This window comes from Phyllobates terribilis, unplaced genomic scaffold, assembly GCF_046119375.1.
Source record: "Phyllobates terribilis strain yellow unplaced genomic scaffold, ASM4611937v1 Scaffold_60__1_contigs__length_8166268, whole genome shotgun sequence".
NCBI classification, from domain to species: domain Eukaryota; kingdom Metazoa; phylum Chordata; class Amphibia; order Anura; family Dendrobatidae; genus Phyllobates; species Phyllobates terribilis.
Window position 1 is genome coordinate 19,617 of NW_027362820.1, and position 27,424 is coordinate 47,040.

Consider the following 27,424-nt stretch of genomic DNA (forward strand, 5'->3'; position numbering starts at 1 on the left):
AATCGCACCGACCCGACGAACAAATCGGTCTGATCACTTTTACTGCACAGCGAATGGCACAAAAAATATAGAAAAAAAATTACTGTATTGCTGGTTTGTGTTCATTTTATGTTTGAAAAATCTGCATAAATAGCGATCTAAAAATATGTGCAAAATGGTACCAAAAAAAATCTGCCACTCGACCCGCAAACAATAATCCGTCATACAGCTCTTTTTGCCAAAAAATAAAAAAGTTACGTGTGTTTTAGTCTAATGTGTTTGGAGGCGTTAAAAAGTAACTTATTGGACGCTGCCTCTGGCCCGGCCTAGTAGACCTTTGTACATTGCAGGCCCAGACACCATTATTAGGCATTTAAGTATCGTACTACTATTGAGTACTTGGGGAGGATGGGCATTCAGCCGAACTCTGTCAAACCTTCTTAGATGCCATGTTTGCATTGGACAGCATCAGTGGTTAAACTGCCAAGGTTGGTGTATCAGCCGTACCTGTGCCATCCCTGCGGGGTACATCTGTTCTGGTGCTCAAAAGAGTTAATTTCTTTTAAAACAAATGTTTAACTTGTTAAAAAGTAACAAAATGTGTCTTGTTTTTTGCATATTTTTTTCTTATTACAAGGATTGTTGGTGCCAATTTTCTTTTGAAACATTTTAATATCTGAGAAAAAAAAAAGGTCAGTAAATTCCGCTCACCTTTGGGGTGTGGTGCAGTCTCAGCCTCGCGCGGCTCCAGCCAGAGCAGCCTGGTTCATGAATCAGAAAGTAGGAGGAATGACCCAGCGTATCAGGCTATAAACTTGAATAAAATATAGCTTTTATTGAGGCATTAAAAAATGCTGCTACCACCATAATAAGTCTTAGTGCACACAAGGATCACAGCTGTCTCGACCTGCGCTTTTCAACTTGCAGTCTTAATCATGGTCTGTCTGAACTGTGGCCTAGTGAGCATATAAAGGTAGGTTGTAATTAAAGATAATAGTTATCATGTGCTCACTAGTCTCTTTGGTCAGTATGATTAGCATAGACAGAAGGGAAATAAAACCATTAGTGACACATATTATTACCCTCTAAAATTAATATCATTGACATGTAGAAAAAATAAAAATATTTGTGATACAAATATAGAATAAATATAAAAACTAGCGATATACCATGTCCAAGGTGTGAACAAAACTGTCATTAATATTGTAGCATTAGATCCTGCCTGAGATTTAAAAATCTCAAGAATTAATAATCTGCTGGGATTTTACAACTCTGGAAATGTATGTGAAAAAGGAGATGATGCCAAGGGGATTAAGGATAAAATAAGTGGCCACAGGCCTGTATGATGAGACATTACAGAGTAGAACTGCAGCCTTAGCGATTGTTCATTGAAGTTGATGGGATTAATCCTGAAATATGAGGAGCTGGAACTTACAAAAACTAAAACAGAAATAAAAAGTATCCAATCCTCATTGGAAACATTTGTGCACAACAAGGATTTCACTAGCAGTAATGACAAACTGAAAGCTAATTTAGCGATGATAGAAGATTTTATTATCAACATTAAAAAAACAAAATTCAAGCGTGATAGTGAGGATTACTCACAGAACAAAGTGTATGATTGGAATAAAGGTGCATTCTCTATTCTAAACAAACGTCCCTGCAAACGTATAAAACCTGCCAAAGTCAGTTTCTAGGGTATGGATATTTCTACAGATTTCTCATCTACATTTCCTACATCAGATGAATATTCAGATTCCTCAGTAAGCTCGGCAAGTGAAAATCAGCAATTTATGACCAGCAGAAGTATCCAGCAAAATACATCTACTAGCATGCCAAAAAACAGAGGAAAGGGGGGCCGCAAACACAAGAGGAAACAGATACCACCGCTATTAGAGCTACCGATTTGGAATTTGTCCAGTTTTGTGTTATCAGAGGAACAATTATCACTTTTAAGTTTTCCCCCTACCAATGAGTTTGCTGTATTTAGAGCAATTTTGGCTGTTAATAGACTGGCGCGGAACCTTACTGTGAAATGTCATTTTGATAGCTCTGATAATGATGTTGAAAATATTACTGATGTTGCAACAGTTAATTCTGATATTACTCCTAACAAATCTTTTCCAGAACAAAAGGTGTTATTACAATTGAAATCATTGGAGAGGGAATCTATGAAGTCTGATACCTCTCTGAATAGTCTGTTTCATAGGGGAAATCCATCCTTTAATCCACTTCAATCACGTTCCATGGTTTTAGATCAGTTTCAGGATCTTATTGAAAAGGATTTGGTTTCTCTAAACAAATGAAATCACTCATAAAGGAAATAAAAATAACAATCTAACTAGAAAAGAAAAAATTGCCCTGAGGGAACTCAAAATTAATATGAATTTGACAGTGCGACAAGCAGACGAGTGGGGCACAATAGTGGAATTACATTCTATTTAGCTCAAGCTCACTTTGATTAATTTAAGAAACAAGAAACACTGATGTGTATTTGGAACTAACCAGAGACCCCACCAATGATTTCAATATGGAATTTAATATGGAAACCTACAAGAAGGTTTGAGTACAGGAGCCTTGGATAAAAAAAACTGGCGGAACAGCTCTATGTGGAACAACCTTTCATACCTATATATCATTAATTTCCTAAGAACCACAAAAACATGTTTCCACCACCACTCAGACCAATAGTAGCGGGCTTAGGTTCTATGGGACAGAGACTGGGTGTGTAGATAGATTTCTATCTTCAACCACTAGTGCAAGAAATTCCCAGCTACATTAGTGACTCTAAATTTGTGGCTACTGTATTTGAAGATTTTTCTATAGCAAGAAAATTATCACTGGCTATCATGCGATGTTATACACACGTGGTCAAAATTGTTGGTACCCCTCGTTTAATGAAAGAAAAACCCACAATGGTAACAGAAATAACTTGAATTTGACAAAAGTAATGATAAATTAAAAACCTATGAAAATGAACAAATGAAAGCCAGTCATTGCTTTTCAACCCTGCTTCCACAGAATTTTGAAAAAAATAAACTCATGAAATAGGCCTGGACAGAAAATATGGTACCCCTGAAAATAATGTGACAAAAGGGACATGCTAAATCAAGTTGTGTCCACTAATTAGCATCACAGGTGTCTACAATCTTGTAATCAGTCAGTGGGCCTGTATATAGGGCTACAGATACTCACTGTGCTGTTTGGCGACATGGTGTGTACCACACTCAACATGGACTAGAGGAAGCAAAGGAAAAAGTAGTCTCAGGAGATTAGAAAGAAAATTATACACAAGCATGTTAAAGGTAAAGGTTATAAGACCATCTCCAAGCAGCTTGATGTTTCTGTGACTACAATTGCACATGTTATTCGGAGATTTAAGATCCATGGGACTGTAGCCAACCTCCCTGGATGTGGCCGCAGGAGGAAAATTGATAACAAATCAAAGAGACGGATCATACGAATGGTAACAAAAAAGAGCCCAGGATAACTTCTAAAGAGATTAAAGGTGAACTTCAAGCTCAAGGAACATCAGTGTCAGATCGCACAATCCGTCATTGTTTGATCCAAAGTGGACTTCATTGGAGAGGACCAAGGAGAACACCTTTGTTGAAAAAAAATCATAAAAAAGCCAGACTGGAATTTGCCAAGCTACATGTTGACAAACGACAAAGCTTCTGGGAGAATGTCCTATGGACAGATGAGACAAAAATGGAAGTTTTTGGCAAGGCACATCAGCTCTATGTTCACAGACAGAAAAATGAAGCATATCAAGAAAAGAACACTGTCCCTACTGTGAAACATGGTTGAGGCTCTGTTATGTTCTGGGGCTGCTTTGCTGCTTCTGGCATAGGGTGTCTTGAATCTGTGCAGGGTACAATGATATCTCAAGACTATCAAGGGATTTTAGAGAGAAATGTGCTGCCCAGTGTCAGAAAGCTTGGTCTCGGTCGCAGGTCATGGGTCTTGCAACAGGATAATGACCCAAAACACACAGCTATAAACACCCAAGAATGGCTAAGAGGAAAACATTGGACTATTCTGAAGTGGCCTTCTATGAGCCCTGACCTAAATCCTATTGAGCATCTTTGGAAAGAGCTGAAACATGCCGTCTGGAAAAGGCAACCTTCAAACACGAGACAACTGGAGAGGTTTGCTCATGAGGAGTGGCCAAAATACCTGTCGAGACGTGCAGGAGTCTCATTGACAGTTACAGGAATCGTTTGATTGCAGTGATTGCCTCAAAAGGTTGTTCAACAAAATATTAAGTTTAGAGTACCATCATTTTTGTCCAGGCCTATTTCATGAGTTTAATTTTTTTTTAAATTCTGTGGAAGCAGGGTTGAAAGGCAATGCCTGACTTTCATTTGTTCATTTTCTAATATTTTTAATTTATTATTACTTTTGTCAGAGTCAAGGTATTTCTGTGACCATTGTGAGTTTTTCTTTCATTAAACAAGGGGTACTAACAATTTTGACCACGTGTGTAGCTCAATATCCATCCATACCACAGAGTGTAGCATTAACTAGCCTGAACTATCACTTGGATACCTATAGCACGTATACAGTAGAAATAAAATATTTCATTATCATGTCAAATTTCTTCTGGATCATAATTATTTTTGCTTTGACAATCAATTTTTTTTTACGAAGAAGAGGAGTAAGTATGGGTAGCAAATTTTCACTTCCATTGGATTAATGTCCAAATGGGAGGAGCAACACATTTCCAATGAGAGCAATATTTACAGCCCAAAAATCATATGGTACGGTCGATTTATCGTCGACCTCCTCCTGATGTGGGGAGGCACACAGGAGGAGGCGTTGAAATTTGCAGAAAATCTCAACAACAATGATTTCAATTTGAGATTCACACTTTGTTTTGATTCTAGAGAAATACATTTTTTGGATCTTAAATTGAACGGTAACAAATATCTCAATACTGTAAAAATAACACCCTATAGAAAAGAGACTGCCAGTAACAGTATTCTGCAGGCCAATTCTTACCATCCGCTGCATATCAAGCGCAATATTCCATATGGGGAATTAATTATGGCGAAACAAAATTGTACGGATAATACTGCGTTTGATATGGAAGCCAGTGAAGTTTATGACAGATTGGCAAACAGAGGTTATCCTGATTGGAATCTTATAAAATCATACAAAATGGTATCGAGCCTAGAACGTAAGGATCTTCTCAAAAATAAGGGACAAAAAAAAATTGGGGATGTGAAACTTCCAGTGTAACATTCTCTACAACTTATAGTCCTCAGTATAACAAAGTGGTGTCCATTATAAAGAAATACATACCAATGTTACACCAGGATCCGGGGCTTAATAAAATTCTTACCAAGGATATTGGGTTTGTGGCTGTGGTACCACCCTGTCCCCCAGTCTTTTCCTGAGTGAAGAGCATAGGCTTTCTGAATCTACTACCTGGTTAAACCTTAGTGGTTTTTTCAAATGCGGAGCGAGCCGCTGTAAAGCGTGTTCACACACAGTGAAAAAGGATACGTTTACCTCACTGCATAATAATCGTATACACAAAATACATGACTTTATTAATTGCAGCACACCCTGGGTTATATACCTTGTTGAATGTATTACCTGTAAGATCCAATACATTGGTTGTACTACCGGCCCTTTAATACTACTTATTAGAGGACACATATCTGATGCAGTTAATCCTTTGGCCACAAATATTTCAGCAGTATCAACACACTTCCGAACGTTCCATAAATGGGACGTTTCAGCACTGAAATTTCAAGGCATAGAAAGAGTGTATAGACCTATCCGGGGGGGGAGACCATAGACGCAAACTGCTAAATAGGGAACCATATTGGATTTTTATGAAAGAAACCCGAGTACCCTTTGGATTGAATCTCAGGCAGGATCTAATGCTACAATATTAATGACAGTTTTGTTTGCACCTTGGACATGGTATATCGCTAGTTTTTATATTTATTCTATATTGAATCACAAATATTTTAATTTTTTCTACATGTCAGTGATATTAATTTTAGAGGGTAATAATATATGTGCCACTAACGTTTTTATTTCACTTTTGTCTATGCTAATCATACTGACCTCAGAGACTAGTGAGCACATGATAACTATCATCTTTAATTACAACCTACCTTTATATGCTCACTAGTCCACAGTTCAGACAGACCATGATTAAGACTGCAAGTCGAAACGCATGGGTCGAGACAGCTGTGATCCTTGTGTACACTAAGACTTATTATGGTGGTAGCAGCATTTTTTAATGCCTCAATAAAAGCTATGTTTTAATCAAGTTTATATCCTGATACACTGGATCATTCCTCCTATTTTCTGATTTTAATATCTACTTTTTTTATGGAGTTTTTCTTGTAATATAGGAAAGCCTAAGGCCAGAAATAAACCCCATAAAACACTGTACTTGGGAACTTTGCTATCAAATAACTCCTGTCTTTGTGTTCTTACAAACAAGCTTTTATAAATGCCTTAAACTTCTGAGTGTGAATCAGACCTGAGATCTAGCATGATAGAAGATGACAGTCCGGTGAAGACGGGAAACATATAGACGGCCGGTGGTGATGTAGTCAGTGACGGACTCTGGCCAAATACGTTTCTAGAGCCGTAGTAGAAGATGAAGATTTCGTCTTCATCATGAAGTAGTTATTTCTCATGTCACGTGTAATGAATATCTCCTGCTGTATTGCTAATGCCGATTCCAGTGTCAGTAAATGAGACGAGAATTAGCAATAAGGAAGATGAGTCTATGAGAAAAGTATTCACTTGCAGATTCTGAGGAAGAAACTGCTTGCTGTCTATAGCCTAAAATATATAGGTTTTATTAGTAGCTGTAAAGAAGAAAACTAAATACTGTAAAACATAAATCTCCTCAAATGTTTCCCTTATTATCTCCAGTAATTGTATTATTACACAGGGTTTTTATGACGTTACATCTGCTCAACTTCTCATTCAGGTCTCTACAATATCAGATCCTCTCAGTGAAGATCTGTTAAAGAGAATTTTCCTGATTTACCCATCAAAGATGGATATGGACACAGACAAGATGGCTGAGAAAATATTGCACCTCACCCTAGAGATCCTCTTCCGGCTTACTGGAGAGGTAAGAGATTCTGATGACGTCACATTACATCATTCTTATCTATGGGAATAACAGATGGACAGAACTGGAGAGGTGAGGACTCTGGAAATGTCTGTAGTAAGATTTATTAATGTGTCTCTCCATAACCAGGATTACACAGTAGTGAAGAAGACCTCTAGTGAGCGCTGTCAGGACCCTGTGTCTGAGGGATGGGGAAGACCCCTGAGCCCAATCACGGGGCCTCCACCTCACCCCCTGATACATGAGGACATCAATGACCAGAAGATCCTAGAACTCGCCTACAAGATGATTGAGCTGCTGACTGGAGAGGTGACACTGCTGGGAATGCTGGGACATTATACAGTAACGCTATGAAGGGATCAGGGGGATGACTGTATCATTGCATGTTTCAGGTTCCTATAAGGCGTCAGGATGTCGCTATATATTTCTCCATGAAGGAGTGGGAGTATTTAGAAGGACACAAAGATCTGTACAAGGACATCATGATGGAGGTTCCCCAGCCCCTCACATCACCAGGTAATAGACAGGACTGAATACACACGGCCTATAATTGTCTATATGTAAAGAATGAATTCAGTCCCTGTATGTGCTTCCTCTAGATCTATCCAGTAAGAGGACAACACCAGAGAGATGTCTACATCCTCTTCTTCCACAGGACTGTAAACAAGAAGATCCCAATATTCCTCAGGATCATCAGGTAGATGGAGAGAAGGTGTCATGAGATCTCTCCTGTGATGTGTATACGGCTGTGAAGGTCTTGTGTTCGGTCTTGTGTTCGGTCTTGATTTATCCACCAGAATTATATGGTTTATATTTGTATAATGAGAATGGTGAAGATGGCTGGATTAGAGCTGATTGTGATGAGCGAGTGTATTCGTTACTATTCGCACGGATAGTACGGTATTCGGTTTACTAGTTATATTGCGAGTATTTGTGTGCTCGCTTCGCTATATTCGGTTGTCCCACCCTGCCATTTTGGCGCCTCCTTTGCAGCCACTAAACATGCTGGGCTTCATAACCAATCACAGTAATGCCGCAGACATCTTGGTTGTGGCATTACTGTGATTGGCTGGCCGCCCAGCGTCATAGTGTCTATTTAAACCATGCTGCCGCCATTTTGTGCACATTGCGTCTGGAGCCTGCATTCTATAAGCATAGGGAGAGATTGCTCAGCAGCTAGGGAGAGTGTTTAGGCCCCTTGATAAAACAAAAGTCCTTTTAAGGGCTACCTGCCGTGTATACTAGTTCTGTGTTTAAAGGAGCCGCTCACTAGCTCCATAATACCATCAAAAAATAGCTCTTTTCAGAGCTGAAGACACACAACAAAGTCAGAGTACAAGGAGGGAGAGATTGTGTATTAGGTAGGGAGTGTATTAGGTAGTGTTCTTCCAGTGTCCATATTAAAACAGCTCTTGTAAGAAGCAAAGCAATGTTTTTCCAGCACACACAGAAGTAGCATTTTGTGCTGCCTTTTTTTTTTAGAACCGGTCTATTTTCCTGGCTATTTTAGGGGTCAGTGCCTGCCTTCTGTCCATATTAGTCCACTTAAAAAAGCGTTTTGTGCCTTACACAAAGCAGTAGTCCAAACATTTCCTACTGCCTGCTACAAAGCATGCACCAGGCCATTTTCACCACTATTTTGGCTGTGACAGCTAGCTTGGCTTGTGCCATCAACATCTGAAAATCTGTCAACAAAACCCAAAATGCCAAAAAAGCCTGTTGTTAAGGGACGTGGACGTGGTGTTTTCAGTGGTGCGCGAGAAGGCACTCTGTGTCAGGTTAGAAGAAGCTTGATGCATTCACTATGTTCCTGGAAAAATTTCCCGGTCTGGAACGTAAACGTGTGTGGAAGCCAGAAGAGTGAGAGCAGATTCTGTCGTGGATAGCAGACAAGGCCTCTACGCATTTATCAAGAAGCAACAAATCTTCCACGACCACACAGTCTACTGTGGATACACAGAAGACTGGCCCATCCAATCCTGAAGCTGGTTCTCCTTCCTCCAGCCATTATCAGTCACAGGAGACATATGACCCCAAGCTTGGCCACTCCGAGGATCTGTTTGGTACGTATCCTTTGGATGGCTCTGGACTATCACTGTGCAGCATTGAAGAGGGACAAGAGAAGGTGGCATGGGTTCATGCTCAAATATTTGAGGACCTACGCCAGAAGAAAGCCACTTGGCGGAACGTCATTTTTTGTCTCCAGAGGTGGAGGCTAATGATGAGACACAGTTGCTATCAAGTCAGCCTACAATGTCAACTGGGAAGGAGGATTAGATGGAAGACGAGGTGGTTGATGATGAGTCTACTGATTCGACCTGGACCGTTGGCATGCATAGCCATGACAGCAACACAGAGGAAGATGGATATGTAGCACCAACACAGGCACCAAGCGCTCATGGTTTGCCCAGAGTGAGAACTGGGTCAACTGTTCCCAAGAGCACCCTCGCTGTGCGCCAAGTCGGGGCAAGGGGGCGTTCAGCTGCTGTGTGGAATTTTTTTCCTGAAAGTCCTTCAGAGAAAAACATTGTAGTCTGTATCATCTGCCATACCAAGTTGAGCAGAGGCCAGGGCAAAGGCAACCTACATACTCACCATCCAAGGCTCAAGTTCGATGCTTGAAAACCTTCTATTCAGGAGACATAAATACAAAACAAAAATCTAGGGTGGGAAGACATCAGCCCACCACCAGGATATAGGAGTACTACCGGACTAAGGCACCCTGAAGGAAAAGCCCCTCCAGAGACGGGCCTCCCTCCGGGCACCCAGTCTTTTATACTCCAGAGAACTTACATTCACCAGGTCACCTAGGATGTTCCTCCAAACTTCATCTAAACTGAGGATTTTACTCTGCATCGAAACTAAAACTTGTGCATTCCACGTGAAATACCTGACCACTGAAATGGTTCGGTCCCTTCTCCCAAGGTCTCCGAACGCTCCATAGGCCCGCCCGGCATAGGACAGAGTAACCAATGGAAACTCCCACCCTGTTGTACACCTCTGTATTAAAGGGACAATAAAGCAAGAAGTGCTTCATGCTTTCCAGCATGTTAGCACAAGCCTCACGGGGGCAGCGCCAAGTCAAGTCCCAGTACTTCCTGGGGATCCTGCTAGTATTTAACAAACTCAACCCAACCTTCAGATCCCGACTTGGGCAGTCCTTGAGGACCAATGGACTCTGAAAATGAGAAAGCAAGACCCTCCTATCGAGGAGTTTCCTCGGGAGGGACCTCACCTCCGACATTCCCAGACCCCACCGGTGGATCTGGATCATTTTCAGAACCGGGGTAACATAAGCCTGGAGATGCCCATGCGGTGTGCGAAGATCCATCAATCTTCCCCCTGTCTCCCATTCCTGGAAGAAAGGCTGAAACCATCCCTTGCAGGATAATACCCACAGAGGAGCCCTCTCCATCTAGAGGTTTGCCATGTTAACGTTCAAGAAGGTGTTCACTAGGAACACCACGGAGCTCACCATATCCAACCAGCCTAGTCTCCTCGTGCGGTAATTGACCTCCCGCTTGACTAGGTTCAGTCTATTCCCCCATAACATCTGAAAGAACAGACTGTAGACCCGTGTACAAAGAGGCTCTGACAAGACAAAGATGCTGCCCAGGTAGATTAGCAAGGGGAGCAGGAAAGCTTTGCACAGGCCAACCCTTTCCCTCAGGGTCAAAGACCAACCCTTCCATTGGTCCACTCTTTGGGCGACACCTTTGATTCTGCCTTCCCAGTTTTTCATGAGGTAATCACCCTGGCTGAATTCGGTGCCCAGAACTTTGGCGTGTTCTTGGGGTTCAGGGAGGGTGTCCGGAAGATCAAACCCCGCTTCTCCGCCTCCCAGCCAGAGACTTTCACACTTATCCTGGTTGACCTTGGACCCGGATGTCTCCGAGTAGCGCTCCACTTCTGACATCACCACTATTGCCTCCTCTTGCGAAGAAACAAAGACTGTGACATCGTCCGCGTAGGCCACTACCCTCCGGATAGCCTCCGGCGCCGTCCTGCCCATCCGCACCCCTGCCAACGATCCACAATCGATCCTTCTGAGAAAGGAATCAACTGCAAAGGCGTAAAGCAAAGGGCTAAGAGGACAGCCCTGACGGACACCAGATCCTACCCTGAAAGGTTGTCCTATCCACCCATTTACCAGAGGGAAAGTCTCAGCCCCTGCATACAAGGTCTTAAGCCAGTCCACAAACCCTCCAGGCAGACCATACCTCAAGAGTGGACCAGAGGTACTCATGGTTAACCCTATCAAATGCTTTTGCCTGATCCATGGTCAGCAAGAACCCCTTCCAAAGGCCTGCCCTGCCTTGCTCCATGGCCTCTCGGACAAAAAGAACAACAGTAAAAGTGCTACAGCCAGGAACGCAACAGTGCTGAGCCTTCTAAAGGAGCCGGGGTGCAAACTTCACCAGCCTGTTGAAAAGTATCTTAGCCAAAATCTTCCTGCTCACATTGAGAGGTGCTATGGGACGCCAATTCTCAATGCATGACGGATCCTTACCCTTCGACAAAATGATCAAAGCTGACCTCCTTAATGATCTCGGCAGAGTGCCCAAGGAGAGACACTCATTAAACACCTGAGTCAAGAGAGGGACTAAAGAGTCCTTTAAGGTCCTTAAGAACTCGGATGTTAAGCCATCCAGACCTGGCGACTTTTTGGGTCTAAGCCCATCGATTGCCAGTCTCGCTTCCTCTTCAACTTTGAGTACTGCACACACCTCGTGAGCGGTGATCAGGCTATTATCAGTATAACCATCCCGCTGCTGTGTCTCTTGAAACAATCACTGCATAATCTCAAAGAGGAAGCTTTGAGTGCCCAGCATGTTGGTATGGAGCCAGATTTCCCAATGGGTGTTACTACCCAGCCCACTCAATATTCTGAGGCAACAATGGGTGATGAGGAGGAAGATGAGGAGGGAGAGGACTTGTTTTTCTGTGCTACCGAGGGGGCTCGTAATGCTACAGAGGGGACACCCAACCCAAGCTTCATGTCTGTCCAGGCTGGATGGGCTGGAGAGGAGGTGGAGGTGGAGGAGGAGGCGAGTCAGCGTGAGGAGAGAATGGGTACTTTTTCTACTGTTGGGGACACGGAACATTTGCCTTTTTGCAGCTTGGCCCATGTTACGGGTCCGGGTGGTGGAACCTCTGTGCCGAGGTGCAAGGAGGGACCCAGAGGGGCGTGACTAAGTATCCACCCGAACCGACCCTGGTAGTACCGCAGCTAACGACACTGTGACCAGGGAGGATCCGGGCTGAGGGACCAGGTGCTACTCTGGGGACGACCTTGTAAGAGAGCAGGTGGCTCCCACGGGTCAGATGGCTGGGAATGACCGGTATGGCGGATGGACACGGCAAGCAGGCGGAAGTCTCTGGTAGCAGACAGGTGGTCACAGTTCGAGAAAGCAGAGCAAGTAGCAGTCTTTAGGTTTACCAGGAAGGTGGTCAGAGCAAGTGACGGCAGGGTCTCCAGGCAGGCTGGCAGGAAACAGGCAGGTGCTCCCAGGTGAGCGGGCAGACAGACGAGGCGGGTAACTGGCAGGTAACTGGTGGGTGCTCCCAGGTGAGCCGGCAGACAGATGAGGCAGGTAACCGGCAGGTAACAGGTGGGCGCTCCCAGGTGAGCGGGCAGACAGACGAGGCAGGTAATTGGCAGGTAACTGGTGGGCGCTCCCAGGTGAGCGGTCTGACAGACAAGGCAGGCGGATGCTCCCAGGTGAGCGGAGAGATAGCCAAGGCAGGTCCTGGCGCCTTTAAGGCGATCAAATAACTCAGAGATGAGCGGAAGGGGGTATTTATTTTTAACCGTGATCTGATTGAGTCCTCTATAGTCAATACAGGGGCGTAGCGAGCCATCCTTTTTTTTGACAAAGAAGAATCCGGCTCCAGCCAGGGAAGTAGACTTCCGGATGAATCCCCTGGCCAGATTCTCCTCTATATACTCAGACATGGCCCGGGTTTCAGCCGCAGACCACGGATAAATACGCCCACGGGGTGGAGTGGCGCCAGGTACCAGGTCGATCGGGCAATCATATGGCCTATGAGGTGGCAATGTCTCTGCTTCCTTTTTACCGAAGACTCCAGCATAGGGCCAGTAAGGAGCCGGAAGACCGGGTAAATTAGCTGGGGTAGGTGGAGGACGAACCGGAACCAGGCAGGTCTTATGGCAGAGCGGCCCCCACCGGAGTACTTCACCGGAATGCCAGTTCAACACGGGTTCATGTGTCTGGAGCCAAGGTAGACCTAGCAATAGGGAGTGGGAGAGTCTGGGCAACACATGGAAGGAGATTACCTCAGAGTTCAGCATTCCCACCTGCAGGGTTATGGGTTCCGTGACGAGCAGGATGGTCACCGGAAGGAGTCTTCCTTCCACGGAAGCGACTGACAAAGGTTCAGCCAGAGACTTGGTGGGAATACGGTATTTCTCAACCAGGGATTGGGAGATGAGGTTTCCAGCGGATCCAGAATCCAGGTGGGCGAGTTCAAAGTGACGGTTCTCTCCCCAGGAGATAGATACAGACAAAGTCAGGGTTGGAGAGGACTTACTTTTGTCTAGGGCGACCTCTCCGAGCGGTCCTAGACACTGGAGTTTCTCGTCCTCTCCGGGCAGGAACGGATCAGGTGCTCCTTACTGCCACAATAGAAACAGCTCCCCTCGGCTCGGCGAGTCTTGGCGAGATTTGACCATCTTGGTCTGGTCGATCTGCATGGGCTCGGGTGAGTGAGCCCGGGGAGTGACAGAAGAGGAGACAGGTCTCTGGAAAGTAGGAGCTAGGCGGGGAAACCTTCTCTCACGGGTGGTCTCTTTGGTGTGTTTTTGAAACCGGATATCAATCCGGGTAGCCAGCGACACCAGGTCATCCAGGGTGGTAGGAATGTCCCGACCGGCGAGCTCATCTTTAATCCGACCGGAAAGACCCTCCCAGAAGACAGACACCAAGGCCTCGTTATCCCAGGCAAGCTCAGAAGCGAGGGTGCGGAACCATATGGCATATTGGCCCACGGTGAGACTCCCTTGGCGGAGACGTAGCAGAGCGGAGGCAGATGAGGTCTTTCATCCCGGTTCATCGAAGACTCTCCGGAAAGCAGTGAGGAAAGACGACAGGTCGGACACCAGGGGGTCCCCTCTCTCCCACAGGGGATTAAGCCATGCCAGTGCCTCCCCAGTGAGATGGGACATGATGAATGCCACTTTGGCCCGGTCGGAGATAAACTGGTGAGCCAAGAGTTCAAAGTGCAGGGTGCACTGGTTTATGAAGCCCCGAGCTTGAGCGGGGTCGCCTCCGAAACGAGGAGGTGCAGAAAGCCGGGGTCCGGGGCAGGATGCCATGGTATTGGTGGGCAGCGGCGCTGCCGGGGTGCGAGTCGTGCGACTTGCGGTGGTTGCAGGTGGAGCAGTCAGTGTGTCCAGGCGGGAGTTGACATTCCGCAGGTGGTTCAGGATGGACTCCTGCTGGGATCTCTGACGGGAGACTTCCTGGTATAGGTCAGAGAGCGAGGGAGCTTGGGTGCCACTGGGTTCCATGGCCCGAGCAAACAGTTACGGGTCCGGGTGGTGGAACCTCTGTGCCGAGGTGCAAGGAGGGACCCAGAGGGGCATGACTAAGTATCCACCCGAACCGACCCTGGTCGTACGGCAGCTAACGACACCGTGACCAGGGAGGATCCGGGCTGAGGGACCAGGTGCTACTCTGGGGACGACCTTGTAAGAGAGCAGGTGGCTCCCATGGGTCAGATGGCTGGGACTGACCGGTATGGCGGATGGACACGGCAAGCAGGCGGAAGTCTCTGGTAGCAGACAGGTGGTCACAGTTCGAGAAAGCAGAGCAAGTAGCAGTCTTTAGGTTTACCAGGAAGGTGGTCAGAGCAAGTGACGGCAGGGTCTCCAGGCAGGCTGGCAGGAAACAGGCAGGTGCTCCCAGGTGAGCGGGCAGACAGACGAGGCGGGTAACTGGCAGGTAACTGGTGGGTGCTCCCAGGTGAGCCGGCAGACAGACGAGGCAGGTAACCGGCAGGTAACAGGTGGGCGCTCCCAGGTGAGCGGGCAGACAGACGAGGCAGGTAATTGGCAGGTAACTGGTGGGCGCTCCCAGGTGAGCGGTCTGACAGACAAGGCAGGCGGATGCTCCCAGGTGAGCGGAGAGATAGCCAAGGCAGGTAACCGGCAGGTAACAGGTGAGCGCTCCAGGTGAGCAGGCTGGCATGTCACGGGCAGATAATAGGCTGGCAGGCAGGACGAGAAGTCAGGCTAGCAGCGGGACTTGAGGGCTGAAGCACAGATCAGACACAGTGCAAACAACTTTGCTCTGGCACCTCCATTTTGGAGGAGGTGCCTTATATATGGGAGGTCCTCCGGCAATTGGCCAGGGACTCCTTAGGACGGCGAGCGCGGTCCCTTTAAGAGAGGAGGAGCGCGCGCGCCCTAAGCACACAGCCAGGGAAGGAGCGCGTGCCGGAAGCAGCGGGGAGAGAAGTGCTAGAGGACGCCGCGCCAGGAGCGGGGAGGTTAGAGAGACGGCGTCTCTGCCTAGCTAGGGGCAGAGACGCCGATGCTACAGCCCACATGGCACAGTTGATGTGTAAGTGTCTGTGGCAAGACCCTATTGTGATACATATTTTATCCAACAACCTATACTGCTTGGCCACCTTTCTCGATCCACGGTACAAGGAGAAATTTCCTTCTCTCCTTTTGGAGTCACCAAAGAGTTTTACAATGGAATCGTTTAAGAGGGCCGTTGTAGATCAGTTGCTGAAAACACCACCCTCAGACAATGCTGGTGGCAGAGGTACCAGCTCTTTTCTACACCAAGGGATAATGGGGAGAGAGACGAACACCAGCTCCAATGGAGGTGGAGGAAAATGTGCCCAAATTGGGCTATTTTCAGTAAACCAGCACAACAGCAAGGGCTATCTGTGCCTGTAACAATGCCAAGGAGGGATAAGTTGCAGAACATGGTCAAGGGTTACTTAAGTGACCATACGTGCGTCCTTTCAGTTCCCATTAATTATTAGGTGTCTAAACTGAACACTTGAACCGACCTCACCTTATATGCCTTGGAGATGCTGGCCTGCCCGGCTGCTAGTGTGGTGTCTGAGCGTGTTTTCAGTTCCGCTGGGGTAATCATCACTGATAGGCGCACACGCCTCTCCACGAAAAATGCAGAGAGACTTACTCTGATTAAATTCAACAAGGACTGGATATCTCCACAGTTTGTAATCCCTCCAGATGACAGCAAGCCAACCTACCTTCACCAAAAATGCAGATTCATGCTACTGCTGTTAACGTCACCCCCTTCCCATAAAAAACAGATTCCTTCCTTCGTCAACCATGACTCAGCCCATAGGGCTAATTTTTTCAAACCCTATGCACATTGTGCAGTGGACAAACCAGGACAGTATTCCTACTCCAGCCTAACTACTATTTGTGATTGGAGGCCCTTGGGATGGTGGCTTCCTGCGTCAACCATGACTCAACCCATAGGGCTAATTTTTACAAACCCTATGCAGATTGTGCAGTGGACAAATCAGGACAGTATTCCTACTCCAGCCTAACTACTATTTGTGATTGGAGGCCCTTGGGATGGTGGTTCCTGCGTCAACCATGACTCAGCCCATAGGGCTAATTTTTACAAACCCTATGCACATTGTGCAGTGAACAAATCTGGAATGTACAGTGGTCTAACCAAACTAATATTTGTCATTGGAGGCCCTTGTCACAGGTTGTGCCACATTGTGACTGAGATAGGGGATACATATTCAATAGAAATTTACACTGACTTGTTGATGACCGACTGATGGCCCTCTGAAAACATGAATTGAGGGCCAAAACTACTACAGTACTCCATCGTAGATAATGTTTGACAAGGGAGGACCTTGTCAAGGAATCTCCCTGCACCTATAACACAGCCCCCAGGAGTAATTTTTGGAAATACGATGCACATTCTGCACTGGACCAAGTAATACAGTATCAAGAAGTCTTCTCTTCCTATATAATCTTGGGAATATTGACAATCAAAATCTCTGAGCCATTTGGAGAAGCTTCTCCAACCCATTCTTGTGAGGGGGCACCTACTGGTGCGTTCTAGCTGTGCTTGTAAAGTGCTGGAGAATATCGAACTAACAATGATGTATGACAGAGGGACCTACAAAATGTATAAGTCAGGGCCCTCCCAATTGTAAAAGGCGGAAAAAGCCACAACAGTATGTGTGAACAAAGGCTAAAAGGGATATTTTTTTGGCTTATCAGGTTTATTAGCCTTATATACAAGTGATTGTGCAGGAAAAACTGTTTCTTAACCTTTTTGGCCTGTTAAATGTAATATAGGTTAGGTTTGGTTGTTCTTCTTGTGTGTCTGTAAAAGTGACGTAATACTGCAACAAACTTATTCCCAGAAACCATTTGTGAGTCAGAAATGCAGGCATATTCTCCAGGCTCTTCCCATTCTGTTTCATCACTTTCCCATCCATTTCAGCCTTTTCCTCAGGTCCCCAGGCCCCTTTGTGTAGGGTCCAGCAGAAAATTTCTCGCATTTCCCAATTGCTAATATTCTGTTAATATGTCCCTGACATTAATATTTCCCTGACAAGCACCATTCCTACTGTAAAGCACGGAGGTGGATCGCTGATGTTTTGGGGATGTGTGAGCTACAAAGGCACAAGAAACTTGGTAAAAGTTGAAGGAAAGATGAATGCAGCACGTTATCAGCAAATACTGGAGGCAAATTTTCACTCATCTCACTGGAAGCTGCGCATGGACGTACTTGGATGTTCCAACATGACAACGATCCAAAACACAAGGCCAAGTTGACCTGTCATTGGCTACAGCAGAACAAAGTGAAGATTCTGGAGTAGCCATCTCAGTCTCCTGACCTCAATATCATTGAGCCACTCTGGGGAGATATCAAGCGCGCAGTTCATGCTAGACAGCCCAGGAATTTACAGGAACTGGAGGCTTTTTGCCAAGAAGAATGGGCAGCTTTACCATCTGAGAAAATAAAGAACCTCATCCACAACTACCACAAAAGACTTCAAGCTGTCAATGATGTTAGAGGGGGCAATACACGGTATTAAGAAATGGGGTATGTGAGCTTTTGATCAGGGTCATTTGGATGTTTTTGGTTGTCATTTAAGATTTGAAAAGAGAAAACACAGTAGTTTGACAATAAATTGTTTCAACCAACCAATATCCATTCTGAGCACAACTGTAATTATATATATATATATATATATATATATATATATATATATATATATATATATATATATAATATTATATTAATATATATATTATTATAATAAATATTTTTTGCTCTTTTGAGGTTGGGGGCCCAAGTACAGCTATTCCTGTGGGACCTGTGATTTCTATCTACGTCGATATATATAGGATAATGGCGTATAATAAAGTTGTTATGGACGTGACTGAACTAACACTGTGCAGTCAGCTCATTAACAGCATTATGACAGCTGACACCCTGCAGTATCGTCCCCGGACGTTATTGGGGCCGATGAACCCCTTAAATAACGCTGTCAATCGCGACAGCAGTATTTAAATTGTTACAAGGGAGTCACAAGACCCCCTTTGTAACCATCGGACCCCCGCAATGAGAATTACTGGTCCCGATTGTTACCATGGTACCCTGACTTCATGTGATGACCCCAGGGTACAGTGGCCTGTGAGATCTAGCTATAACCTAAGTATTCTCATGCACTGCAGTGTGTGAGATCAGTGATAAAAAATAAAAATTATACATGTTCCACAGTGAAAAACAGTGAAATTAAATATGTAAAAAAACACGAAAAAAAACGCACACAAATCACGAAAAGCCGCTTCGCCATTTAAAACGCAGCAATTGTCATACAACAAAAATAAACAAAAAAAAGTACACACAATTGTTATTGCTGCGTCCGGAATGACCCGCTCTATAAAACTGGCATGTTATTTATTCTGTTTCGCGGACACCGTAAAAAAAAATATAAATTCACACCAAAACATCGCTTATTGATCATACTGACTAGCGATCAAAAAGTTATGTAAAAAAAATTGTAAAACTGAAAACACCAAACTGCAAAAAAACAAGCCCTAATATAGCTAATAGCCCTAATATAGCTCATTCGGCAAAAAAAATAAAGTTTCATCTCTCAGAATATGGCGATGCCAAAACAAATTCATTTTTGTAAAATATTATTTTTAGTCTGTAAAAATAACAAAGCACAAAAAACATAAATCTGGTATTGCTGTAATCGTACCGAACAAATCAGTCTAATCACTTTTACTGCACAGCGAATGGTGCAAAAAATAAAGAAAAAATTACTGTATTGCTGTTTTTTGTTCATTTTATGTCTGAGAAATCTGCATAAAAAGCGATCAAAAAATATGTGCAAAATGGTACCAGAAAAAATCTGAAACTCGTCCCACAAACAATAAGCCGTTATACAGCTCTGTTTGCCAAAAAATAAAAAAGTTACAGTTCTCAGAATATGGCAACAAAAAAAAAATTGTTTTTATAAAAATGCATTTTTACTGTGTGATAGCAGCAAAACCTTGAAAAAAAAAATATATATATAAATCTGGTGTCGCTGTAATTGCACCGACCAAAAGAATAAATCCACCTAATCACTTATACCAAACGGAAAACGGTGCAAAAATAAAAATATGAACTATTCTTGTACTGCTCTCTTTGTTCATTCTACCTTACAAAAATCAGAATAAGGCTCAACTCATATTTATCCTGCGCTCTCCACTGAGACCTTATGTCGAGATTTCCATGCAAATTACCCAAAACCGAGATTCAGACAAAACCCCGGACGGAACTACTCACTTATGAGACCGATGGAGTCACTTTGGACTGGTCTCTGTACCAGTGGTCTCCCATTATTTTAGGCATCTTTTTAGCGCACAAGTGTGGGCGACCACAGATCTGTGCACGCCTAAAAAGATGGATACCACCGGAGCAAATGCCAAACGGAGTGCAAAGTGTCTCCATCTGCCTCGTTATGGTGGGTGGGTCTATTAAGGGTTTCGTCTGAATCACATTTGTGGAATTTACATGGAGATCCCACGGTAAGTGCTCAGCGTTGAGCACAAGTTTGTGATCCCAGCCTTATTCTGGAAGTGATCAAAAAATATATGATGTGTCCCAAAATGTTACCAATAAAAACCTCTAATTTATCCCGCACAAATCCAGCCCCACTGAGGTCCATCATCTGTCACTGGAACTAATAGGGGGTTCCCACGTTACTTGTAGAAGAAACTCTGAAAAGTGACATGACTCTCTTCCCCCTCGATTAAAATCCATTGGATTCTGCTCTCCCAAATCCAAATGCCCCTCCTTCAGGTGCCACTCTGGGACCGACCGTGTATGAGAGCAGGTGACTCTCACGGGTCAGAAGGCAGGAACTGACTGGTACAGTGGATGAACTTCGCCTGGCAGGCTGACGGGTGGTGCGGGTAGACAAGCAGGCTGATTAGGCAGATAGGCGAGTGTTCCGGGTAGGCAAGCTGGCGGCACAACAGGTAGCTGGCTGGTACTTCCAGGTAAGCGGGCAGGCACGGCAGGTAACAGGCAGGTGCTTCCAGGTAAGCGGGCTGGCAGGCACGGAAAGTAACAGGCAGATGCTTCCAGGTAAGCAGGCGGGCAGAGCCCATAGACAGGTGGACTGGACTGTAGACAGACTGTCGGGCAGAAGAGAAGTCAGGCTAGCGGACTGAGCAGAAGATCAGACTTTCAGACAGGACTGACTTGCAGAGGACCTGGGGGCTGAAGCAAAGTAAGAATCACAAAGCAACAACCTTGCATGGGCACCTCCATATTGGAGGAGGTGCCTCTTATAGGGAAAGCACTCCGGTGATTGGCCGGGGACTTTTTAGGACGGCGCGCGCGGCCCCTTTAAGAGGGAGGGAGCGCGCGCCCTAAGCACAGAGCCAGGGAAGCTGCGTGCACCAGCTGCAGCTGCAGGGAGACCAGAAGACGCTGGAGCAGGACCGCGGCAGTAAGGGGGATGGCGTCTCTGCCTGGCAGGGGGCAGAGACGCCTATGCTACATGAGGGCGCTACAATATATGGGGGCACTACACTGTATGGGGGCACAATGTGTGGGCATTAAACTGGCAGATTTGCAGTTCTCCAGAAAAAGCCTGACATGGATGTTACAAAATAGTCACTGCAGCCGTAGATGAATTCATTGAGAGGTGCATTTTCTACAATGGGGTTACTTTTGTTGTTTTTTTGCTGTTCTGACACATTCAGAGCTAAGCAAATGTCGCCCGCAAACTATTCTAGCAAAATCTGTGCTCCAAATGCCAAATAGTGCTCCTTCCTTCTCAGCTCTGACGCGTGGCCTAAAAGCAATTTCTGATGACATATGGGGCTCACCGTGTTCGGAAGAAATTGTGCGATAAATTATGGGGTCCATTTTCACCTATTAACCCTTGTGTACCTGAAAATTTGCAGCAAATACAATAATTCTATTTTTACCACTAAAATGTCATTTCCATGTTTCAGTGTTATAAAATTCTGTGAGGCACCTATGAGTTCAAAACACTCACTACACCCCTAGATTAATTCCTTAGGCAGTAAATTTTCAAATATGGGGTCACCTCAGGGGGGTTTCTGCTATTTTTGCATGTCAGGGGCTCTCCAAATGCGACTTGGCATTCTCAATTTATTCCAGATAAATAGCACTCTTTCCTTTCCTAGCCCTGCCATGTGCCCAAACAGAAGTTTTTAACCACATATGCGCTATCATCGCATTCGGAATAAATTATGTAACAAATTTTGGGATCCATTTTCAACTATTATCCATCATGAAAATTACAGATTTGGGGCTAAAACAATATTTTCGTGAAAAAAATTTAAATTTTCCATATGACGACCTAATGTTATCAAATTATGTGTAGTATTTGTGTGTTCAAAATGCTCACTGTACCCATAGATAAAATCATTGAGGGGTGTAGTTTCCAAAATGGGGTCACTTTTTGGGCTTTTCCACTGTTTAGGCACATCAGGGGCTCTCCAAATGCGAAATGACACCCGCAGACCATTCCATCAAAGTCTGCGTTCCAAAACGTCACTCCTTCCTTTCTGAGCCCTGCCATGCGCCCAAACAATAGTTTTCCTCTATATACGGGATATCAGCGTACTCGAGAGATTGAACAACAAATTTTGGGCTTCAATTTCTTCTGTTACCCTTGTGAAAACAAAGAAATTTGGGGCTAAAATTAAATGTTTCTTGAAAAAGTTGAATTTTTTATCTTCACTGCTCTGCGCTCTAAACTTCTGTGAAGCAGCTGGGGGTTCAATGTGATCACCACATATCTAGATACATTCCATGAGGGGTGTAGTTTCCAAAATGGGGGGACTTATGGGGGGGGTTTCCACTCTTTAGTCACATCAAGGGCTCTTCAAACGCAACATGGTGTCCGGTCTTATTTACAGCCATTTTTGCTTTCAAAAAGTCAAACAATGCTCCTTCCCTTCCGAACCCTGCGGTGCGCCTAAACAGTGGTTTTCCCCCACATATGGGATATCCGCATGCTCAGCAGAAATTGCACAACATATTTTGTGGTCCATTTTTTATTATTAGCCTTGTGAAAATAAAATAAATTTGGGTCTGAAGTAAAATTTATGTGAAAAAAGTTAAATGTTTATTTTTTTCTTCCACTTTGCTTCAGTTCCTGTGAAGCATGTGACATAACTCTGATTTAAGGGCATAAGAATTCAAAGTTTGAAAATTGCTTAATTTTCACCAAATTTCCATTTTTTTTTTACTAATAAATGTAAGTCATATCGAAAAATTTTTACCACTATCGTGAAGTACAATATGTCACTAAAAACAATCTTTGAATTAGTAAGATCCGTTGAAGCGTTCCAGAGATATTGCCTCATAAAGTGACACTGGTCAGAATTGTAAAATTTGGCTTGGGTCAATAAGGTCAAAATTGGCTCTAAAGGGTTAAACAACTCTCTTTAGTGCGATCATACAACATACAAGCCTCTGCTTGCTCAGATGATGCACTGTACTACTGTAGTGCTGTGTACTATCACTGTTGTCATGTAATACTAACGGCCCCATACACATGAGAAAAGTGTTGGCTGAGCGATCATTTGGCAGACGGCTATCTCTCCTGACTCCCCCATACACACAAATATTCCAGCTTTCTTGTGATCTGTAAGAGGGTCGCCTCCAGACTACTCTAGCGGTGGATTATCTACAGGAAGAACAAACGGATTAGCCTCTGAAATTCAGGATGCCAGATCCTACTCTGCCCTGACATTATCTGTCGGGAGACCTCCAAATACATTATATAGTCAACCAAACCCCCGAAATCAGTGCTTTCATTCAACCTCAGTCTAATGTGCTTATATTTGACCACATACATTAAATGGGTACTGCCAAATTACATAGACATCCAAAAAGACAGAGCGTATATAAACCCAATAGAGTAAAACGTAAATTTTTTTTAATAGAACTTTACAAAGACAAAAATATATTAAAATTCAAGAGGACGGGATACAAGACAGAGTGACACCTCACCCAGTATAAATTAGAAATGGTACCCCTGTGTATGTCACAATTACAAAAATTCATGTGACATAAAAATAATAAATAATTATATTGTAGCCACCAAGTGGATAGTATACAACATGTGGTTCTATTACAACATATATATATATACATATGTATATATTAATAAGTAAATGCTTATAGTACAGCGTATAAATAAATGCATAAAGTGCCTTGCGTGCAATAGACGTACCAGCTAAAAAGATGAAGGGGTTAAAAGAACTACCATATAAAAATATAAGAGCATAGATACATGTATAGGATTAGTACCTAGGATAGTCGCAGCCACTTTGTAGGCGGAAGCCCCGACGCGCGTTTTGCACCTGCTTCTTCCTGGGGGCGTGTGTTTTAGTCTGTGTTTGGAGGCGTTAAAAAGTAACTTATTGGACGATGCTTCTGGCCCGGCCTAATAGACTTCCATGCATTGCAGGCCCAGGCACCATTATTAGCCATTTAAGTATCGTAGTAACTAGGCAGCCCTATACTATTGAGTACTTGAAGAGGAGGGGCAATGAGCCGAACTCTGTCAAACATTCTTAGATGCCATGTTTGCATTTGACAGCAGCAAGTGGTAAACTGCCAGGGTTGGTGTAGCAGCCGCACCTGTGCCATCCCTGCGGTGTACATCTGTTCTGGTGCTCAAAAGACTTAATTTCTTTTAAAACAAATGTTTAACATGTGTCTTGTGCTTTTTGCATGTTTTTTTCTTGTTACAAGAATTGGAAATGTATGTGAAAAAGGAGATGATACAGAGGGGATTAAGGCTAAAAAAAAAGACCACAGCCCTGTATGATGAGACATTTCACACAGAGTGGAACTGCATCCTTAGCGATTGTTCATTGAAGTTGATGGGTTAATCCTGAAATATGAGGAGCTGGAACTTACTTTTTATTCCTGTTTTAGTTTTTGTATCCAATCCTCATTGGAAACATTTGTGCACAACAAGGATTTCACTAGCAATAATTACAAACTGAAAGCTAAGTTAGCGAAGATGGAAGATTTTATTCTGAAAATCCACAAAATACATCTACTAGCATGGCAAAAAACGGAGGAAGGGGGGCCACAAACACAAGCGGAAACAGATATACCACTCAGAACAGAAACCGCCGCTATTAGAGCTACCGATTTGGAATTTGTCCAGTTTTGTGTTATCAGAGGAACAATTATCACTTTTAGCGAAAGTCCTAAGTTTTGCCCCTACCAATGAGTTTGATGTATTTAGAGCAATTTTGGATGTTAATAGACTGGCGCGGACCCTTACTGTGAAATGTCATTTTGATATCTCTGATAATGATGTTGAAAATATTACTGATGTTGCAACAGTTAATTCTGATATTACTCCTAACAAATCTTTTTCAGAACAAAAGGTTTTATTACAATTGAAATCATTGGAGAGGGAATCTATGAAGTCTGACACCTCTCTGAATAGTCTGTTTCATAGGGGAAATCCGTCCTTTAATCCACTTCAGTCACGTTCCTTGGTTTTAGATCAGTTTCAGGATCTTATTAAAAAGGATTTGGTTTCTCTAAACAAATGAAATCACTCATAAGGGAAATAAAAATAACAATCTAACTAGAAAAGAAAAAATTGCCCTGAGGGATCTCAAAACTAATATGAATTTGACAGCAGACAAGTGGGGCACAATAGTGGTATTACATTCTATTTAGCTCAAGCTCAATTTGATTGATTTAAGAAACACGAAACCCTGATGTGTATTTGGAACTAATCAGAGACCTCAATATGGAATTATATATATTGCTACAAGAAGGTTTGAGTACAGGAGCCTTGGATAAAAAAAAAACTGGTGGAACAACCTTTCATACCTATATATCATTAATTTCCTAAGATCCACAAAAACATATTTCCACCACCACTCAGACCAATAGTAGCGGGCTTAGGTTCCATGGGAGAGAGACTGGGTGTGTGGATAGATTTCTATCTTCAACCACTAGTGCAAGAAATTCCCAGCTACATTAGGGACTCTAAATTTGTGGCTACTGTATTTGAAGATTTTACTATAGCAAGAAAATTATCACTGGCTATCATGCGATGTTATACACACGTGGTCAAAATTGTTGGTGCCCCCTCGTTTAATGAAAGAAAAACCCACAATGGTCACAGAAATAACTTGAATTTGACAAAAGTAATAATAAATTAAAAATCTATGAAAATGAAGCCTGGACAGAAATGATGGTACCCCTGAAAATTATGTGACAAAAGGGACATGTTAAATCAAGTTGTGTCCACTAATTAGCATCACAGGTGTCTACAATCTTGTAATCAGTCAGTAGGCCTGTATATAGGGTTACAGATACTCACTGTGCTGTTTGGTGACATGCTGTGCACCACACTCAACATGGACTAGAGGAAGCAAAGGAAAGAGTTGACAAGCAAAGGAAAATTGATGATAAATCAAAGAGACGGATAATACAAATGGTAACAAAAGACAGCCGGTGGTGATGTAGTCAGTGATGGACTCTGGCCAAATACCTTTATAGAGCCGTAGTGGAAGATGAAGATTTCGTCTTCATCATGAAGTAGTTATTTCTCATGTCACGTGTAATGAATATCTCCTGCAGTATTGCTAATGCCGATTCCAGTGTTAGTAAATGAGACGAGAATTCGCAATAAGGAAAATGAGTCTATGAGAAAGGTATTCACTTGCAGATTCTGAGGAAGAAACTGCTTGTTGTCTGTGGCCTAAAATATATAGGTTTTATTAGTAGATGTAAAGAAGGAAACTAGATACTGTAAAACATAAATCTCCTCAAATGTTTCCCTTGTTATCTCCAATAATTGTATTATTACACAGGGTTTTTATGATTTTACATCTGCTTAATTTCTCATTCAGGTCTCTATAATATCGGATCCTCTCAGTGAATATCTTCTATATAAGAGAATTTTCCTGAATTACGCATCAAAGATGGATATGGACAGAGACAAGATGGCGGAGAGGATATTACACCTCACCCTAGAGATCCTCTTCCGGCTTACTGGAGAGGTGAGAGATTCTGATGACGTCACATTACATCATTCTTATCTATGGGAATAACAGATGGACAGAACTGGAGAGGTGAGGACTCTGGAAATGTCTGGAGTGAGAGTTATTAATGTGTCTCTCCATAACCAGGATTACACAGTAGTGAAGAAGACCTCTAGTGAGCGCTGTCAGGACCCTGTGTCTGAGGGATGGGGAAGACCCCTGAGCCCAATCGCGGGGCCTCCACCTCACCCCCTGATATATGAGGACATCAGTGACCAGAAGATCCTATATCTCACCTACAAGATTATTGAGCTGCTGACTGGAGAGGTGACACTGCTAGGAATGAGGAATGCTGGGACATTTTATAGTAAAGCTATGAAGGGTTTGGGGAGATAACTCTATCATTGTATGTGTCAGGTTCCTATAAGATGTCAGGATGTCGCTGTCTATTTCTCCATGGAGGAGTGGGAGTATTTAGAAGGACTCAAAGATCTGTATAAGGACATCATGATGGAGGTTCCCCAGCCCCTCACATCACCAGGTAATAGACAGGACTAAACACACACGGCCTATAATTATCTGTATGTAAAGAATGAATTCAGTCCCTGTATGTGTTTCCCCCAGTTCTATCCAGTAAGAGGACAACACCAGAGAGATGTCCCCGTTCTCTTCTTCCACAGGACTGTAAAGAAGATCCCAATGTTCCTCAGGATCATCAGGTAGATGGAGAGAAGGTGTCATGAGATCTCTCCTATGATGTGTAGACGGCTGTGAAGGTC

At 43.8% G+C, this 27,424-nt stretch overlaps 1 protein-coding gene across 1 annotated transcript in view; it reads left to right on the top strand.

The window, feature by feature from the left end:
- Nucleotides 1-6,950: 6,950 nt before the first annotated feature.
- The window catches only part of LOC141192321 (uncharacterized), a 32,755-nt gene continuing 12,281 nt past the window's right edge, over nt 6,951-27,424 (top strand). The window contains exons 1-8 of the mRNA XM_073661810.1: nt 6,951-7,093; nt 7,223-7,402; nt 7,486-7,609; nt 7,693-7,790; nt 26,514-26,663; nt 26,793-26,972; nt 27,063-27,186; nt 27,270-27,364. Coding sequence (XP_073517911.1) covers nt 7,016-7,093; nt 7,223-7,402; nt 7,486-7,609; nt 7,693-7,790; nt 26,514-26,663; nt 26,793-26,972; nt 27,063-27,186; nt 27,270-27,364 — 1,029 coding nt within the window. The 5' untranslated portion in view covers nt 6,951-7,015. The remainder of the gene's footprint in view (nt 7,094-7,222; nt 7,403-7,485; nt 7,610-7,692; nt 7,791-26,513; nt 26,664-26,792; nt 26,973-27,062; nt 27,187-27,269; nt 27,365-27,424) is intronic.